Source organism: Columba livia, chromosome 6, assembly GCF_036013475.1.
Source record: "Columba livia isolate bColLiv1 breed racing homer chromosome 6, bColLiv1.pat.W.v2, whole genome shotgun sequence".
In the NCBI taxonomy this organism is placed as follows: Eukaryota; Metazoa; Chordata; class Aves; order Columbiformes; family Columbidae; genus Columba; species Columba livia.
Genome location: NC_088607.1, coordinates 3,465,851 through 3,486,183, shown reverse-complemented (window position 1 = coordinate 3,486,183; position 20,333 = coordinate 3,465,851). Strand labels below are relative to the sequence as shown.

The following is a 20,333-nucleotide window of genomic DNA, read 5'->3' as shown; positions in this document are numbered from 1 at the left end:
TTCTGTAGACTAGATGGCACCATCCAATGTCATTTTAGATCAAGGGTCCTGTAGGTGGGTAATGATATCTTTAATTTCCAGGCTCCATCCTGTGTGTTAAATGCCATCAGCTAGGTAGTCCAGTGGCTTAAGCTGCCGAGCCTCAGCATAAAGACTTCTTTTGAGATGCGCAGATGTTTCCTAGTTAAGCTGTAAACCCATAAAAAGGGTTGTGTGCCGATTGCTGCGTTGTTTGACACCTATTCAACCCAGATGGTCGGCAATGCTGACCAAGTTCTGATTAGCTTCCTATGCCGAAAACCTGTGTTCCTTGGGATGAGTGTTGTTAACTGTCTTGGCTTTGTCTTCCCTGGGCTCTGGTCACCCACAGAAGTTACTTCTTCTAACTGTAGCTTGCTTCTCTTTAGCAACTTACCCATATGCTCTTGTGGTGTTATATTTAGTTATCTGGTGAGACAACCACCTTTTGTAGGTCTTACTTTGGAGCATCCATGAATATATCAACTACCTTCTGCTGATTTTCCCATTCTTTTGGTCGACAGTGCTGGTTTTGTGGGCAGCTCTATGCCCCCCATGCAGCCGTTCTGCGTGGAACTTGATAAATTGTGCAGGAGGGACTGATGTTGCTTGGTTTCTTTCATCATTCTTGGACTGCTTAAACTATTTCAAGAATCGATAGGTTCACAGTCTCATATATATTTTCTCACACATATTATCCCAAAATGTTTCAGCGTCGTTCTGCATTCACTGAAGAAGTAGATGTTATGATTTATTGGCTTTGCTTGGAAAAAAACGCTTTGTGTCATGTTTTAATCTTTGTCAAAGTACGTATTTGCAACCAAGGAGCCGGGGTTTGAAAACTTGTGGAGCTTACGAAGGATTTAAGGTTTTCTAGCTAAAATCACTGTGCAACTCCGCACCCAGTGGATACAGTGTATTGTAAAACAGGATCGTTGAGATGTTTTTAGTCTAAATATCTGAATTGGGAGTTGCAGCCTGTTTAACCGGGGGACATGATGTGCGTTCAGTGCTGTCCCAAAGGCCTCACGTGCAGTGATCCGTGACCCCGGGACTGACTGAGGAACATGGACAGTGAACACTCTTTTTTTACTACATATTTAGTAAATGTATTGGCGTGGTGTAGAATTATTATATCAGTGACAGGGTAAGCCAGTATCATGCTGTATTTTGAATCACATTACACATTTATCTGAGACAACAAGCCTTTTAATGTCAATTTAACCATAGTGTAGCTGACACTTTGCATATTCATTACCATGGCAGTTGGTCTGCTTACAAGTGGGATAAATACATCTTGGTGCTAGGAAAAGCACTGTGATAAATATAAATGATTTCTCATTTAGAAATGGAAAAAAATAAATAGAAAACTTCAACTAATGGTAACTGGAACTTGGTTTTGATGTGATTGACACAAAAATGTTATTTGGCCTAGCACTGCATTGAAGACTCGTTAGTTGAGAGAGTCCTACAGTTTTGTTAATAAAATATATTCTTATATATCATAAATACTATATTAGATAGGTATATCATATATAATAAAGGCAGATAGTTAAGCACCAATAGTGAGATGTTTGGAATAGGGAAATACGACACTGAGGACTGCATGTGCTCTATTTTTGAAAGGCATAAAATAATAGAGTTGCTTGTAATAGCAGGAGACTGGACTTGATGACCTGGAAGAGCTCTTACAGTCCTGCATTCTTAAAGTTTAAGATATATGTATATGTTCCTACTGTATATAAACGTAGTGTCACGTGAGAGGTGCTGTGGAACCACACTGAGGGACAGGAGAAAATAAACACCGTCATCTGATATTTTCATCATTAAGACAAAAAGTGGAAGAATAATCTCTGAGATATTTCTTTAGCTGGAGTGCTACAATATTATAGAGTTTTTTTTCACAGTATTTTTGTTTTATTTATTAATTTATTATTAAATTATGGCATCTATTTTCATTTCCTATTACGGTTAAGGTTTTGAGAATCAGAACAGTTTTAAACTAAATAAAGTAGATGATGCAAGGACCGCCGGTGTGGCTAGTGCGGTTAATGATGTTGAGAGCATCTGAAGCACAGGATTCAATAGAAAGAGAGAAAAGATGAGGGTGAAAATGCAAGACAAACACTTGTTAGGCTAACGTGTTGAACTTCCTGACACCTTCAGTCTGTCTAATCCTACAGGTGCTTAAAGTCCACTGATGATTTGACAACAGACGTGAGCTCAAGGAACGGACGTTTCTGGCTGGGCGTGAGGAAAATCCCTTTGCCACGAGGACTGCGAGGCGGCGGAACAGGTAACCCCGAGAGGTTGTGCCCCATCCTCATCCCTAGAACTTTTCAGGACCGTATGAGATAAACCCCTGAGCAGCGGGTCTGAGTTCAGCGCTGACCCTGCTTTGGGCAAGGGTTGCACTAAAGACCTGAGCTCCGTGCCGGTTTTTATGATCCTGAGATTAAGGCAGTTCTAGAGATTTGCTGAAGATGCGGCATTTTACATCTTCTCACCTGTGCTGGAGACAAGGCTGAACTAGAGCTGGTGCAGACGGCAAACAGCTGGTGGAAGCTGTTCCAGGCACCCATGACCATATATCACAGAGACCTGTCTGCTGGCTTTATTTTAGTGGTCAGTGCCACTGACCTCCAGCAATAGGTGGTATAGAATACAAAAGCAGTAACAAACCTCTGGAGCATTACAACACCTTAAATACCTTTGCCTGTTAAGTATGAAAAGGGTATTTTAAGAATTTACCCAAGCAGAAAGAAACCTATTGTCAGTTTGTTTCTTTTGGAATAGAGGTGTAAGTCCAGATCCTTTAGGTTTTAATAGTTTCCAGCTGATACCTGAAATACAAAGGTCACACCCTTGTACCAGAGTGGGAACTGAGAATTCAATAGGAGAATTACATTAAATGTAAAATGTAGGTGTTGAAATGAAATCCCCTTTCTGAACTAATGGGTAGTGGAGGCAATAGGAGAGTTGAGATTCAGCTGTGGATTTCTCGGTGCTTGTTTCTGTGCTTACGTGTCCCCTTTCCCTGTTCTGAAGTGTGGCAACCCTTCAAGAGGCATCAGAAAGCTCTTAGGCGTGCATCGAGCTTTTAAAATGTATTTATGCTGTTATTCCTTGTCTTCACAAATTCAGATATTTTCAGTTCTTGCATATTAGACTAAACACTTCAATTTTTTTAGCAGTGATAATGATGTCCTGGTTTTGCAGCGGGTTGATTTCCTTTCTGTCTGTGTTTTTAATAGCACAGCCTGATGTTGGCTACCTTGGCTGCTCACCTGGAGATGGTGAAGTACCTGAGACCACCTGGTGCTTCTTGGGCAGCTGGAGATCCGGGAGGCCCTACAGCTTTGCACAGGGCTGCAGGCAGAGTTATTCACGTTATTCCGTGGGTGATTGGTGATGGTTGGAATGCAGGTTCATCTCTACATTTTGCATTGTCCCACACGGCAAGAGGTTCATTTTTCTGACTCAAGTTAGTCCCGCACTGATACAACAGAGTGCTGCTGCTTAATGGAAACTTATTTGCCTGAAAGGATGATGACAAGGGAATGGGTTCAAAGAGTGAAGAACTGTGAAAATGACTGAAAAACGGAGGAGAAGATAAAGTCCTGCTAATATGATAGCAATAAATACCATAACCTCTAAGGCTTTAGGACAGTGATGCTTCCACTGTAGTGCTTTTGTAATTAGATCTCTTTAGCTATATTTAATTAATGGGAAAATAACAGTTCCTTAATAGGGAACAGAGAGTAAGGAAATTTTCTCATTGGCAGTTGATACAAGATATAATAGGGACCCTTCCTCGCCTATAATTGTACGTTTTTAGTTTTAATAAAAGTGAGATATTTTGTTTCATTTGCAGGTTTCCGTGGAACAGGAGATTTGTCTCTTTTTGGTTTCACATCATGGAGAGACACGAACGTGCGTTAGTAAACAAAATTGGACATATTTAGTAATGGCTCAGTAAATACTAGCAAATGGGCGGTATAATTTAATCAACATGTTTGCTGTTGATAAGGTGTTGAGAAGCTCTGATCAAGACTGCTGGGAGGCTAAATGAAAAGCTGGAGATTCAGAGATAAGGATTGATGGATATAATGTTATTCTAATTGAGAACAGTGGAGAATCTAAAACACTGAGAAATTAAATTGATGACCTGTAAAACAAGCTTAGATGAAGGAAAAAAATCAGATTGATAGAGGCTCCTGCAGGAGTGCAGACAGAGCAAGGGGCAGGAGAGCAGCCTCATCATTATATCAGCCATCAGTAGGTTACCAGAGTTTCCAATTTCATAGCTTTAATGCTGCTGGATATATAGCAATTATATATATATTGTATGTATATAACACTGCTGGATATATAGTAATAACTAGTCATACTAGTAATTTTATGTCAAAGGTACTTACAACTATATATATTTTTTGTTGCCTAGTGTATTTGTGATGCTGTACAGTGCAGGATGCCATTCGTGCTTCTGGTTTGATGCTGCTAGAGGAGAAGGAAGGAGAAGGTGTTTCCTGGGCGCCGCGGTTCGGCAGGTGATGCCCCAGACACCTTCTGCTCTGGGCGAACGTCTCGAGACGTGAGTTTGGGAAACTGTTTAGCAGAGGCTGCTCGGAGCTGTTTGTCTTGACTCATTTCATGCTGTTTCCAGAGTACAAAGAGCAGTCGTATTTCTTGTTCCTCAAAAGACAAGAGGCTTTGAAGAGGAAGGGCAAGATGCAGGATGTTGCCTCTCCAAGAACTGCGTTGCACTGGGAGTTAACCTTTTGTCTTTAAACTTCTGCCCGTTTTCTTGTATTGTGGTTGACTTTGGGCTGCTATTGGAGATGAATATGAATTCGAAAACTATCGAATCCAACACATTCTGTGCAACTTCCTTGCTGCTGTTACGTTGTTGTTCTTGCATTTCTGCATCCTCGGTACTTGGAACAGGCACGTTCCGTAAGAAAGACATTGAAGCTGCTTGGTATCTGATGAGATGAGCTCTGTTTGCCGTTAATATAATTGCTGAACCGATGTTGTATCTGCATGTAAGGCATTCCGAGACTCCAGTGGCTCTACCGCCACTCACAATAAGAGATTGTTATGTCTCCTGATTTCCACTCTGGCCACATCATGGACTTCTATAGAAAAATTGGTCCTTATTTTTTAGCATGGAGGTTTTGTGTTTGTACCCATTCTAAAGGAGTCAGATGGTGAACATGTTTACTGGGATCAATTGCTGATAGCACTAGTTCGGCCTTCAAGGAGACCTTATCCACATTAAAAACAATTAAAGGGTCTGTGGTGGTGCTGGGAAAAGTACTGGCTTTGTAATAATAAAGGTTTTATAGAGATAGAATAGAAACCCTTGGCTGAAGTGCTGGATGAGAAGTGAGTAAGTTAAAGTTCCAGCAGCAACCAAACCTCTAATTGGAAAAAGTGTTCTGGCTACAACTTTGGGAAACTTCAGTACGTTCCGGGTGTGGGGTGTAAGAGTCAGTGCTGGGGGGTGTTCAGGTGCAGCTTCACAGCGAAGAAACGACGTCTCAGGGTGTTTTAGTCGTCTAGAAAAGTCACAGCTGTAGGAGAAGAAAAACCTGAAATGGGAGCATTTTGACAGTGTAATTCATTACTCCAATCAGTCCATTGAACTGTCTTTTCTGTTACTTACGATGGTGCTTCTGGGTATTATGAGCGTAAATGAGAGGTTGCAAAGCTTCATGGCAGAAACTAGAGACAAAGTGGGGGAAAGGAATCAAGTCCTTCCTAGAGAGGCTTCTGTCCTTTGTCACCACCTCTAGATTTGGGATTGGCTTGAACGGCTGGGCAGAAACGATCTGGCAGTTGTGCCCCGGCAAAATCTGTGTGCTCTGTAGTTGTAAAACAACACCGGGAGTTACTCAGGTAGTAGATGTGGAATTTATGGTATATGATGAATATGAATATATGATAAACGAGGAGGAGTTTGATTAATCTTTGCAGCTCTTCCCAACCTGTGTTTTTGAATAACTGTGTCTCGTGCAGACTAACTTAAAAGTTATTTCAGACCATCTGTTTGCTGCAATTTGTGTGTCACTGGGCTTTACTTCCTGCCAAAATCAAATTAACGGTTTCTGTACCAATCGTAGGCCTCTGCGTTGCATCCTTGTGCGGGCTGTGAGTAGCAACAGGGGTGTTCAAATGCTTTAGTATTTTATGCTTTATTAAAACCTTAGTCCATACATTAATGCCAGCCACCAGCACCGCGGGTTTTGTTGGCATAAGACAAGTATGTTAAAGCGCATACATTTAGATATGTAGAATTTAGACACGTAGTAAATGTTAAAAATTTATTGCTCATTTCTACAGACAAAGGGGAAAAAATCGGGTAATGGAAAAGCAAGCTCTGGCATGATGATGACGTTGAGTATTCGATTTCTGAACTAACCGAATTCAGAGAGTTCAAACCTTTCTCTCCATACGCTGTGGGTTTTGATGCTTCTCTGGGGGTCCCGTGTGCGCAGGGCAGCTGCCGGGGGCCTGTGGGGATGGTCAGCGTTTCTTTCCTGAGCTTTTGAAAGGCTCTGATAACATTCCATGGAAGTTTTTAAAAGTGCTGCTGCTCTGATAATGAATAGGTTAAAAACCCCCTAGGAATACTGAAGCCAAGAGGCCGGGAGTGCCTGCGTAGAAGACGCTGACAGCAAGGAGGAGCAGACAGGAGCACGCTCTGCTCCACCAAGAGAAGTTGAGGACCAGCACCATTTTCAAGGTGATTTCCAAGCAGAACTTTGCTGAGCAGAGGTAGGTGAATGTGTTACACCAGGACTCAGAGCCTGTGCTGAGCTGTGTGAGCAGCAAAGCTTGGATTCTACACCCTGGTGTAGCCCACAGTGATCTGTTTGCTTACCCTGGCCTTAACAATGTAAAACCATTCAGCTGGTTTTCACAATGGGATTTTACATGACATCTGCATGTCTAATCGTAAAGACACTGATTTGGTATATTAAAAAAAATAAATGACAAAGCCAGCTACTGCTCACAGCCTGCGGGAGAAAACCGAACCAAAACAGAAGAAATATTACATAGCTTGCGGGGCGTTTGTTGGTTTTTTTTCATCCCCTCTAAAAGCTACAGATCATTTTCTGCCTGTAGTATTTTGCATCTGAATAGGTATAAATACATTTGCATATCTGCTAAGGGGGAGGATTGCAGATTACACGCCTGTTACATCGCACCTACTCATCTGTTTTGCTGTGAAAACACTCAAGCCAGGGTTGTCATTTTCACAGGACGGTGGGGCTTGCTGGCCTGTGGCTCCAACAGGGAATCCGGCTACAGGCGCCTCTAACTCAAGCCAGTGACTCCGGTGGACAGTACGTATGTGACACTGCACGTCACTGGGCGTTTGTGCTTCAGCTGCTTGTTTTAGAACAATGGTCGCAGTTAATACATTTGCCATATGCTTTTCTGCTTAGTTCACAGCTTGTTCAAACGCGTTTTTTCCCCCGATTGCGCTGGCTGCCCTGGATGGATATTTCGATTTCTGTCCTCAGAAGCTACACAGGTGGGTCACATTTGTTTGAAACCTAAAGGCTACTTTAAAGAGCTAAGTTTATACGTGTGTTAAGCCTCACCTAAGCTGGTGCTGTTAAATTCCGATGATAAAACTTCTGATGCTAATAACACAAACTTTGTAGTCGTATATTTTCACCTTCTTCTTTCACTACTGATAGTTTTGTCTTAAGATTTTGGGGATTTATCAGAAACACTTTGATAGAGCAGGATGACTTATTCTAAAAATTGGAGTATTCAAAGCAGCAAACTGAGATGTGTCTGCCCCCTCGCCCTCCCGTTTTAGATATAAAGCTACTGCTGACAGACCAAATCGCTGTTTTAAATACAAAATACGTAAAATAGGGTAAGTCGGCATCACTGTTGCAGTGATTCTCCATACGCGGAGCACTGCTCTTGCTTCTGAGTTGATTTAAGAACTGAAATGCTTTTGGGAAGCATTTACTTTACTGTTCAGTAACAAACTAAACTGTAGTTTATTTAGTATATCAATATTGCAACGATGGGGAATCACCAGGAGAATTACATACAATTAGACTTACTGAGATCCAAGTTTCTATCAATGCTTTTATTTTTGCTTAAAGAAACAAAAACTACAAGCAATAAGGAAACTAACCTGCATAAGGTAATAGTTCCTTCTCCCTCTATTTCAACTGCAATCTGCGTGTGTTACAGCACAGGTGGAACAGCCGTGTTCAGCAGTGCTGCTGGTACGGACCCCATCACCTCCAATGGCACCACAGAGCAAAGAGATACAGAGTTCTCCATGTTAAAATATGCATTTTGATTTGAAAATTAAGAAACCTAGAGCAATATCTTAGGAGTTAAATACAAAACAGTAGTAAATATGCAAAATACAGTTGATAAGCAGAGCGATGAGGCAAAAGAAGTAAGTATAATAGTTGATTCTTACAATGTAATTCTCGGCGGCGTTGGCTTCCCCCAGCCCCTGAGTGTCCGAGCGGCACAGCGAGGTACAACCACCTCACACACACAGCCTGAATTCACCTCCCAGAGCATCTAAAAGGTAACGACAGCGGGAGGCCCGATATCTGCAGTAACATGTACCAACCACACTGTGTCTGAGGAAAATGAGGTTAAAAAAATACAGTTTTATGCTATACAGTACTTGTTGAGTAAGAGAACTTGGCCCAAGTGAATCCATCCTCTTTCCGCACAGATTTCTCGGCGATTTCAAACGTGAAAGCTGAAATTACAGCACAGCTGCTCGCACTGAGGGATCCTGTGGTTAATACGTTACCCATCCGGGTGCAGATATCGGGCATTTCACCATGTTCCAGAAGAGTTTTTGGTTTTGCTTTTACCCTGACAGATTTATTCAGAAGTTGGTTACGAACCATTGAGATAGAGCTGTTTGTACATTTGATTTATCCAGGAGTATCAGCGCTGAAAGAACAGATTAAAACTACCCACTCTACATAGGACCGATAGAGCAGAAGTATTCAAGTTCAATGAAATATTACAAAAAAGGCTTCCTTTTTAGGAAAACTTTGCTATGGTAAAAATATCTACTACAGTGCACTGCACTGTAATAAATATTCAACATAAATTAATAATTTACAAGTACCTGAGCAAGTATACAGAGCACCATAGCACAGCACAGCACCAAAGGCAGTAGCTCAGAATTCTTAAAAATAATGCTGTTTTAAACATTAAAAATTCTAAGTATTGTCATAAAAATGAACCCCAGCTGGAGTTTCAAGATAGTGCAAACTTCTGTCTTCACTTTTGAAAATCAAGGTGTCAGGTTTTCTCATCGTTTCACATCACAGTGTTGCTGGACCTGGATACCTGCGGTGGCTGCTTGGGAGCAGGTCTGCGGGACAGAAAGAAAACAGCAAACTGGTATTTAAAATTGCAACAGTTTTCACAGGGTGCTCTGGCCAACCTGGGCCAGGCTCTCACCCCCCTCAGGGGCACAATTGCTTCCTCACGTCCAGCCTGAATCTCTTCCCGTTTAAAACCACCACCCCTTGTCCTGTCACACCAGGCCCTGCTAATCAATCTGTCCCATCTTCGCTCTCCAGCCCGGCGATGCTCGGTCCGACACTCTGTGCTTTCAGGTAAGCAGAGTGGGTTGTTGCAGAGACGCCAAGCGCTCACACTGACCTTCGGGGCGCCCCGTGGGGCAGAGCTCGGGGGTGTCCTGGCGGGTCGGCCGGCAGCGGCTTCCGAGGAGGAGTTGGTTTGGGGTTCTCCTGCGATCAAACGTCACCTCACGTTAGTCTTTGGAACCGACAGAACACACTTAACACAGCAACAACGGAGAGAAACTGAAGGTAAGTTTGGGGTAGTTGTGACCAAATATATTGAAATGAGCAAGACATAACTTATTTTTAATAAACAGGCACTTACATATTAAAATGAACACTTAATACTGCATTGTAATGATTTTGTTTCTTTTAATTCTTTACTCTAGAAATACTGGGTGCATCTACACTGGAGCTGATTAATTAGTGGTAAATGAAAACAACATAGATTGAATACATAAACTTCTACAAGTAGCTATAGGAAAGATGGAAATACCAAAACTGACTTGAAAATGCAAACTGAGATGCCCACAAAACCAAACTGCTCCAGTCCAGTTTGGACTGGGAGCATCTGGGGCGTTTTTTCTGGAGACGCTGCTGTGCTTTCGTGCTGTGCCATGGAAGGACTGATGAAAGCGTGAGCTGCTGCCTCTGCCCCGCGGTCCCAACGCTGCAAACCCGCAACGGCTCCATTTGAACTCCTGGTTCTCAAGAACTGGGATGGATTAAGTGACTTGCTCAGGGCACACACACAAATGCTCCAATGCATCCAAAACCTTCTGCTATCCAAACTGCATACTCATGCTTTTTCTAAGTAGTTTTACTCTTTTGGTTTGCCACAACTATCATTGGTAAAGTTGACCAAAAAGGAACAAGTCGAGCTCCCAAGCGTGATCTAGTTACAGATCCCCTGAAAGACATCATAAAAAACAACCAGAGGCATGAATTGCTCATGAAGAAAGTACAGCTTCTCATTATTTGTTCTGAATGTCCATTTGTTCTATTACTTTTCAGGGCAAATGATGGCTCTTTCAAGAAGGAAAACGCCAGTTACCTCTCAGTAGGCATTTTGATAAGGAAGAAAATACGGGAGCTTAAGTAAACCTGCTATATAGTTGTTTCAGATTCTTTAATTTTAAAGCTGTACATAATGTCCCTCTTCTTTTTCACTCTTGACACAACATGTATGAGTACTTGAGTGAATCAGAAAGAGCATCATTAAAAAACAACCTTATTTTAACTTGTTGTTATAGCCAAATCTCATATTCAATAGAAAAATTAATCTCGACTGTCATGCAGAAGAACTTCCACTAAACCCCAGATAACCACGTCCTGCTCTAAGAACGTTGTGAGCTCTGGCTTTGGGGGTAAAAAGAATGGCAAATATTCTCAAAATAATTCAGGCCTGAGCCAGGATGGAATGCTGAGCGTGCTCTGTCCCATCGGGTTATCCCGCTGGACGTCGCAGTCTGATCAGACACCAGCAAAGGAAGCTTTTCAAAACATGATCCTTTCCCACAATACAGAACTGATACAGCAGCTGATCTAACCTGAGTGATTCTGTGTTCAGACTGGACAGAACTGAAAGCAGGTACACTTTTCCTGCGGTCACAGCGCACACGCACACGGCCACTGCCACCGCAGCTCACCCGCCTGCGTGTTCTTGCAACCAGACACAGCTCTTTGAGTCTGGATTTGCAGGATGTGCATCCAAATCCATGGGATGCTCATTTCAGACAGGTTGGTCATAACGACATTCACTTCATTTTCATCTTGTACTATATCCAGAATAGCACAATGTCCAGAAAACAGAAACAGCTGGGTGCCTGGACCTGCTTAGACACAGTCATGCTCCAAATGCAACCAAAAGAGAAGCCAGTGACAATAAAAGGGACGATTTAATACAGACAACTGCACAGACAACTTAATCTGCCCTGAACATCACCTTGAGATGCATCTTACTGCCAAAGAAAAGGGTTACCAGCTCTACTTAAACATCACAATGAAAGGTGTGTCTACAGGAAACTGGGGATAATGACAAGTCTGCTTTTCAGATCTGTGCTCTGGGGAAAAAACCATGCAATTCATCCCCCTCGGCAGAACAAGCACATCAGGCTAATACACCCTTGCTCGTGAGCATCATCTGCAACTCCGCCTCCTCAGCTGCAGCGCAGGATTTGGCACCTCGCTAAGCAGACCGGTCCCTCCGGCTGGGCAGCTGCTGAGATGAGCTTGTGTTTGCCTCTACCGTGGGGCTTCTTCATATTGCTGAGGCTTTTGAGCAGTGAAGAGAGATCAGGAGCCTAAATTTTAGGATCACAGCCTCAGTTGGCATAAAACAACACATCTACACTGCGTTTCAAGAAATAACTATGGGCAAAGGCCAAGATGAAAGGTGAGAAAACACTTAATAGCAGCTTCAGGCTCACCTGGGGGCAGCGCAGGGCTCTGTGGGGCACGGCCTGGGGACACGGCAGGGGGGGCAGGACTCGCTGCGGTGTCCTGAGCTGCGGCAGATCGTCTGTCTTCACAGGGCCGCCGATGTCCACGATCTGATAGGGCAGCGGTCTCCTTGGACCATCTCGCTGTGGAAACAACCCCAACACAAAGTTAGAAACTTCATGGGCATTGCTGCTTTAAAATCTATGTGATTAGCTTGTTTTTCTCTTCTGCTCTGCTCTCCTCTACCATCAACACCTCTGCAAACAGAACAACTTGCAGCTTCCAGAGTCCTGCTCAAGCACTGCGCCCTGTGCTGCTCTGGGGTCAGGGCCTGGCTCCGACCTGGACACCGAGTTCTTTACCTGCACTTGACATCACCTGCCTAAAACGTGGAAGCCATCCAAGTATTTTGAAGCCTAAATCTCCATTTTACATATTGTTAGTTGTATGTGATATTAAAATCATGTAATCACAAAATCACAGACTGTTAGGGATTGGAAGGGACCTCAGAAGATCATCTAGTCCAGTCCCCATGCCAGAGCAGAATTGTGTTATGATCAATTACTTACATGAGATCCCAATACGCACTTTTTTCTTTCAACTCACTTTTTGTATATTTGTATTTTGCGGCTTCAGGATGAGATTTTTATTGCGAGATGCGGTATGGCCATGGTTTGGCTCAGACGATCTGGAAGGTCTTGCTGGACTCACAGACCTGGAATACAAAAATACTTCTTGAAAACAACATTCTGCTTTATAACATGGTTTTAAACAGTAGCCCCATTTCAGACTGAGATTTTGCATGGACTTCCTGACTTTTGAGAGTAAACAAGGAAAGCAACAATTGTCTCACGCTGCTGCAAGAATCAAAATAAATACTGGTTTTTTGGAAAGCAGTGGTCTGTTCAATTGGCTTCTGCAACCTGTGGAAACGCAGCTTTGCAACACCCAGGAGACTATTCTAATGAATCCGGCATTTAACAGTAATGAGCTCAAATGTGGAAGTTTCAGCTCACTCGACCGAGTTTAGATAAAAGGCCACGCAATGTAATGAAACTATTTCAAGCAAAGGAAAATAAAGGCAATACTTCCTTCACTTCTTCATTTTTTATCACAAAAGAGATACACAGTCAAACTAAAACGTCCATTATTTACTGACAATACAGTTAAACTAAAGCAGAAAAAACACTGTTATTAATACTTTGTTAATACTTTTGTTAAGGCTGGTGCTTTCCAACACCTTCACACTGTTGTTTGACGAACATCAAGGTGAGAGCTGCCACCTTACCAGCTACTTTCTGCTCATACCTATTAGAGTGGAATTAGGGAAAATGCTCGTACCTCAGTTTCTCTATTGTTGTCTTTTTACTTGTGAACAACCATCTCATGAAAGTCTTCCTCTTCAGATACGCGACGGATCCAGCAAAGATAAGGCACAGAATGGTTATGAGCACTCCTATGGTTAAACTCTTGTTATCTGCAACAAAACACATGGCATTAACTTCTCTCGAGCTGCTGTTACTGGGATGGTTGTGTATGTGGAGCAGGACATGGCTGCCTGGCCTGACTTTTCAAATGCAATGCAGGTGAAGTGAATAAACTATAAATTGAAGACTAATAAATTTATTTATTTCTAGGCTGGCGCTTGAATTTTGGTCTGTTTTCAAGTTATTTCTCTAACATGGGGGAAGAACTGGTTAAAATTTAACACTGTAGGTTCCTTTCATGAACACCTTCTTGTAGTCTCTCTGCTCCTCTGTTCGGGCCCTGCCTCGGCTGTCACCTGCAAACGGGGCCACAGGGCCTCATCCAGACACCCAGGGTGACGGCCACAGCAGCACCCACTGGCACCTTCTTCAGCGGCTGCGGGGTGGGAGGAGAGAAAAGGGACAGAAATGCCTAAATCACAGTTTGGTAAAGCGCCAGTTTTACATATTCCACCCCAGTGGAATATTTAATTCTAGTTCCTTCCTAACTAGTTTTTAAGGGTTTGCTTGTGCTTTGACACAGTGCGAACAGTCTGAAACCTGGATGACTGCCGTCCAGCCCAGGTGGCTGTCAAGCTGAATCTGGAGGCAAGCGCAGAGCTGAAGGAAAGCCCAAAATCCAGTGAGAAAAGCCTTGGGCAGCGGGGCCGTGTGCCCTCGCGGGGACGCTCTGCAGCCTCCGCCACTCCGCAGTTCAGCCTCAGTGCCTTGCTGGGACCGGAGCGAGGCACAACGGGGAGACGGGCCCGGCCAGAGGACTAGAAAACCTTATTTTCAGGAAGGGGTAAAGCAGCAGCTCTCGTCATTATGGATCCGTGCTACGATCACTGCCTGGAGGAGAGGATGCTGTGATTCCTCAGGGCTGCTGAGCTACAAGCTGCACTCCTGGAGCGGGAGAAACTGCTTTAGTCTTCGCTCAGGTCTCATCCCTGGCCCGGCCTGAGCTCCCGGGGAACACGGCAGCAACGCAGACCAAACCAGCCACACCTGGGGCATCAAGTGCTGCACTGTTTACCTTGTAGCACCGTAGAATAATAAATCTCTCCCTATCCCTATAGAGATTAATAAAATTAATAAGCTAAGATTACACAATTTAAATTAACTTCTCTACCTAACAATGAAATATCTAAGGCTTGTTTGTAAGAAAAATACAGAGTGCCAAACATACATTTATTCTAAGTCAGCTGGGTAAAATCAGTTACTAAATACTAATGAGACCATGTGCCTTGATTGACTAAAATGAAAGTGTTTTATTGAGCTAATCCTTTTGTAATTTGATTTAGACGCGTGCAAACCACTCAGGTCATAAACCAAACCACCCCGTCAAGCGTTCCTATTTAAATGCAAGTGTCAGCGATAGAAAATTAGCTCCGCCAGCACTTTCCGTATTTGTTTATTCCCAGTATTACTGAATGTAGCGCCGGCTTCTGAGAAAAATGGGGAAAATAGCACACTATAATAAACTATTGTGAAAACAGTTTTTTGTTGAAGTTCGATCCAAAACCACAAAATGCAAGAATTATCAAAGATATCCTGTATTTGTCTTTTCCACTTAGTGTTGTCTACGCAGGACATTATTCTGTTTTGTGGTTCCCTAGATATTTTCAGGTCAGCTGAAAAAGGACTAGAATGCTTTAGAGCAAACCTTAACAGACGGAACACACGAGTAACCACACGTGTGCAGTGCCTGAGCACGCTTCCTGTGCTATCTTACCACTGGGAGGCATTTCAAAAAAGATCTGTACAGTTACATCTTAACGTGAGGTTTTGTCATGGAAATGACCATGGTGTCATAAATCCACTATTATAATTCCCTGCAGGATCTGGCATGTAGAGAATAAAATCTACTTTGGTTTTGAATAGGATTATTCATAAGAAAACATAGAGACCGTTTTCCAGCAAGCTATAGTTTATGTATGTATGTGCAAGAAGACTGCTCATCCTGTTGCTTACTCAAAGATCACAAACACCCCTGGGGAAGTCACTGAAGTTTCAGTTCTCTGGAGCAAAATTGGCTTGTGATGACTGTAACATCCTGTAAGTTCACAATGCGCAGAAGTAACTCCTGAGGTTGGCCAAAGCTGACCAAAGATGCTGCAGCCAACGTTCTGCAGACTGAACACGGGAAACTGAAATGCAAGTTACAAAACTGCGCATCACCTGCTACTATCACGTGTGAGGGAAACTTCTGATAAACGTTTGGAAGCTATAAAATGTAGCTTTAATCTGATACGATCAGAACTCTGCTGTTTTCCACGATACAAAAGATTGTCCTTAGAAGAGTAACATCTCATTTTCTGATTCTGCAATACTTTTGCATTTATAATCAGTGCAATGTCCGCTGTCCATCAGGCACAGCCCACAGGAGCACGCTGTGTGTACAACAAGGTATTTCCACGCTGAGGCTCCCAGTGGAGAGCACGGCAGCTCGGCCCATCGCAAGGTGAACCCCGGAGCGCCGCGATGTTCACCTGCCACGCCAACGGGATCAGCTCGAGGGTGGACTCAGCTCCTCATCCCCCGCTTCCATCAACACCATTTCCTACTCACTACACTGAGCTACTCAACCCAACTACGCATCTTGGAAAATCAAAAAAGAGGCAAAAAAGGACAAAGCAAAGAAGCCATCAGGACCACTGTGCCTTTAGTTACGCAGGAAAATGGATGCACTAGGCTGGCCTTGGTTTTGCTTCACTACGTTCTAAAGGTGGTGCCAATATGTCTGGACAAAGCTAGTTGATTTACTGACTTATTTCCCAATCTCACTGCTTACAAGACAACACTTTGTGTTTCCACTCCGTATCACGGAAAGCACAGGTAGAGCAGGAATTAGCACTAACCTGCCTGCCTAACAGGTCCGCTGTCCACGCTGCCACCGAAGCCCGGCTTGTCACAGTAAGGGGGGGCCCAGTCAGCCTCGCAGTGACAGTTCTTCTTATTGTTGCAGACCTGCAAAACAAGACAAATGACTTAACATGGAAAGAATGACCCTACAGATCTGAGAGCAGCCCTGGCTGATAAGGCCTCCTAATCAGGTAGCAACACATCGGAAAGAGACACAACTTCTCGAGGAAAGGTGCCGTGCTGGTACCTGCCTGTGGGCACAATCCAGAGGGCGCAGGGCAGCTCTGAGTGCAGGACATCATGGAGGAACCGGGATCTTAAAAAAGCATTATTTATTTGGTGGGTAACTGAGCTGCACCAGCTGACAACTTCAATAAGATAAGGATAACCACACACCTCTTAAGTTTTATGCTTTCTTTGTTTCCAGCAGTGACATTATCTGCTTTCTAACTTCTGTTCCTCCTGCCTCCACAGAAACAAGATGTTGAGGCTGCAAAGCTCTGCCAGCCCACGGGACCCTCCTTGTCCGTCAAGGCCTTGCGCTAGCCTCAATACCGATCTGTCCACCGCTCAGACCCCAGCTCTAACGTGAACCAGTTACGGGAAGAAGACGACGATGAAGAACAAGAAGAAGACGATGACAACGAAGAACAAGAAGAGGATGACGAAGAAGACTACAAAGACGAAAAAGAAGAGAGAAAGAGAAGGGGAAGAGAAAAGACCATTCTGTATCAACAGAATACACAAACTGAACAGGCCAAAAACGTTCTTGCCCAGGACAAAGATGGCACAGTCAAGTGTAGATGCTCAAATTGATTTTTAAATAAATTTTTGGGGCTTAGGGCTACTTGTCAATATGGTTCATAATTACGTGATGACACTGATCATCACTGATCTACCACCACCACGGAGAAACTACGCTATAGGTTAATAAATGTGTTTCTAAGTCAGACACTTCTTAGTTCACAGGAGTTTGCAAACATGCCTTTTTCTGGCGAGGTCAGGCTGTGTCTGCGGAGTATTAAATTATCATTCACACAGCTCAGACTGCCTATGGTCATGTAAAATGAAAATGTTACTTTGCAAAGACAGCAAGGTAATTAAAAATATGATTCATTAAACAGTATTTTTTAAATTAAAGCGCTAGAGGAGTCCCCATCTAGAATTCCATCAGGAATTCAGCTACCCAGGAGTCGCCAGAGGTTCTCCCTCGTACAGACACAAAGATGCTCGTCTAAGCCGATGCTCGTTCCAGCACAACTGCCAGTGCTGCTCCGTGTTTCCAATAGGGGATGATGAACTCAGTTAAATCAAATTAAAATCCCTTCTTAGGAGAGGACAGAGAATTTCCCACGGCTCTTCCAATGCCGTAGCCACAGCTCTTCACAGAAACAAACAGCTCATTAGCAAATCAAGGTTAATAAGGCATAGCTTGACATAATTATCATTTTCATAATATGAACTAGGTTTCAAAACACTTTTATATTATTAACTGATATCACTGAATTTTTCATCCTGCACCACTTTCATACCATGAAACTCATCAGTATGGTTGTACTTTATTTTAATACTTTTGGAAATGCTATTCCATTTGCATCTCAATTCAGCTGCATATTTTAACTTCTATCCACACAGAAACTGTATTTTTTAAAATGTTAATGGGAATTCTTCATGAAGGAAGGTTAGACTTCAAATTGCTTTGAAGATGACAACATTCCTTTTTTATCACAGACTGTTAATTAAGCACAAGATAATTGCTACCTGATGAGTATGTCTTTGTTGAAGAAAAATAATTTCTTGCAGTTCATATAAGGGACACTGAAAATGGAAATACATAATAAAAACGTATTGCAGTGACTTTGATATATTACAAACAATCACAGATCCCAAAGCTATTATGTAAAATGATTTCTCATCCAGTGTCTACTGACTGATTGTAACAAAAGTGTTGCTCTAATACTTACTCCTCGCCCATGGCACTTTGTTGCACATCTATGTACGCCAAAAACACTCGTATTCTGGCACCGGCGATTAAGGCAGATCTGCAAAAAAGGGGAAAATTAGTGTGAATAGGGACAGAACTGCTGGTGCCCACAGGGCATCGTGTCCCTGTCTGTACACCTGGCCGTACATCGGTGGCCCTTTTACCAGTTAAAGAATTCCAAATAAAGATGGCACACTGACAATGCTGCATTGACCAAAAGTAATACTGTGCGAGTATTTCAGGCCCAAATCTGCACAAGGTGAAAACTGCTCCTATCGGCATCCCAGCCAAGCCTCAATTTCAGACCTGGTTCACGTTCGGCTGATGTGCTGAGCTGGTGCAAATCAACACTCAGGGTTTCACTGAAGCGGAACTAGTGGTGAGCCGCTGGGTTTGGGCTTTTTTAAAAGGCAATTTAAACCCCAGTCATTTGCATTCCTTCAGGACTAGGAATGCACTGAGCAGCATCTTCTCATGTACGTGACGTGGCTGCGTTCACGTCTCCACAGCAGCGGCCGGTTCCCCGAGGAAAGGTGCAACGACCACAGTTCTGGTTACACCAACAGCACCGCACCTACTTGTGCTAGTACAGAACTTACACCCAGGAGAGGCTGAATATTCAGCTGAGGTCACTGATCTATATACAGGCTCACTGATATTCTTCAGCAAAACAGAGATGTGTTTTCAAGAATTTTCCCAAGAGAAACAAATTTTTGGTGTAAAATATAAACCAACCACATGTAAAATGTCATCATAATCTTATAGAAAATGGTTGAAACAAATAGCATATGCACAGTGATCACAGTCAAAACTTTTGTTTTCTAGTCATTATGGGTAAATTTTGCCAATATGGCTGAAAATTGGGGTAAAGCAACATTAGTACCATCTAATAACCCCATCAACCAAGTGGCTGATGAAGAGGTCAGTAATGAGTTATGCTGCTCAAAATTGAGAGAAGAAGAAATCAGGACTGGAATGACTGTCACTATCCTGACACAAAGGAAAATACGACTGCACAATTTTGTTCCTGTTTAACTGCAGTTCAGTTCAGTAGTACTAAGAGTCAGTCACAATAATTAGCATTAAGCAGGGAACAGTGCTGCAGGAGACAACAGGGATGCTTAATCAGGGCACTTATCCCCTGAGGAGAAGGAAAAATGGAAAGGAAATGAGAGTGAATTGGCATCAACACGCACACAAGTAGAGAATACGGTCTGATTGCAGCAGCATTCACCATTCAAAGGTTCCGCGCGCAGCAGCTCACGCAGCTCTGATCACATTAAAATGGGTGAATTTCAAATTGTGTATCTTCGCCTTAGAAAACTCAAGAATATTTAAATTCATATTCTTAATCCATAATACAAACGCACTAATGTCCTCAAAGGAAAACATACAATTTCAGAAGTATTAGCCTGTGTATTCTATAGTGTGTATGTGTATGATTAGATAGATTAGAAAGATTAAATACTCATTAGTAAAACATAATGGGGTGCTTTCCCAGCGTTCAATTTTCTTTGAAAAGACATTTTGTAACATGACTTAGAGATGCTGTCAGGGTTGTTTTCCTGTGCCAGAACCGTAGTGTCACTAGGGATGTATTTGAAACCTGTTCCCAGCGCAGGGTGATAATCCAACAGAACTCACAAGCACTCAGAACTTCGGAGGTTTATCTGAATTCACCACAAATTATCAAAGCACCTTTTTGTTTTCTTATTGCAAGTAACCCAGTGAGGGCATGAAAATCTCCAATAGCTTCTGGATTCCTTTCCATCGCTCCTCCTGTAAACTCGTGCCTGTCTCCCACCTTTCTCTGTTCCTTTTCCCACAAAAGAAAACCTAAGAATGAGTCGGCCATGTGAAATGTGGCTACATTCACATCGGGTAATTCACAAAGCTTGCAAAATATGATTGTGAGAACCAGTTCTGGTGGCTGAACCAACAATGGATTTAGATTTT

General features: G+C 42.9%; 1 protein-coding gene across 3 annotated transcripts in view; it reads right to left on the bottom strand.

The window, feature by feature from the left end:
• Positions 1–8,116: 8,116 nt before the first annotated feature.
• The window catches only part of ADAM12 (ADAM metallopeptidase domain 12), a 171,205-nt gene continuing 158,988 nt past the window's right edge, over positions 8,117–20,333 (bottom strand). For 2 of the 3 annotated variants that reach the window (XM_021292029.2, XM_065066740.1), the window contains exons 17-23: positions 18,358–18,435; positions 16,390–16,498; positions 13,404–13,539; positions 12,669–12,777; positions 12,050–12,205; positions 9,700–9,788; positions 8,117–9,406 (exon numbers count right to left, since the gene is read on the bottom strand). In XM_021292029.2, the coding sequence (XP_021147704.2) occupies positions 9,352–9,406; positions 9,700–9,788; positions 12,050–12,205; positions 12,669–12,777; positions 13,404–13,539; positions 16,390–16,498; positions 18,358–18,435 (732 nt within the window). In that variant the 3' untranslated portion in view covers positions 8,117–9,351. Of the gene's footprint in view, positions 9,407–9,699; positions 9,789–12,049; positions 12,206–12,668; positions 12,778–13,403; positions 13,540–16,389; positions 16,499–16,789; positions 17,068–18,357; positions 18,436–20,333 lie in introns of those variants that run through there. The other variant, XR_010473363.1, reaches the window with a different exon arrangement.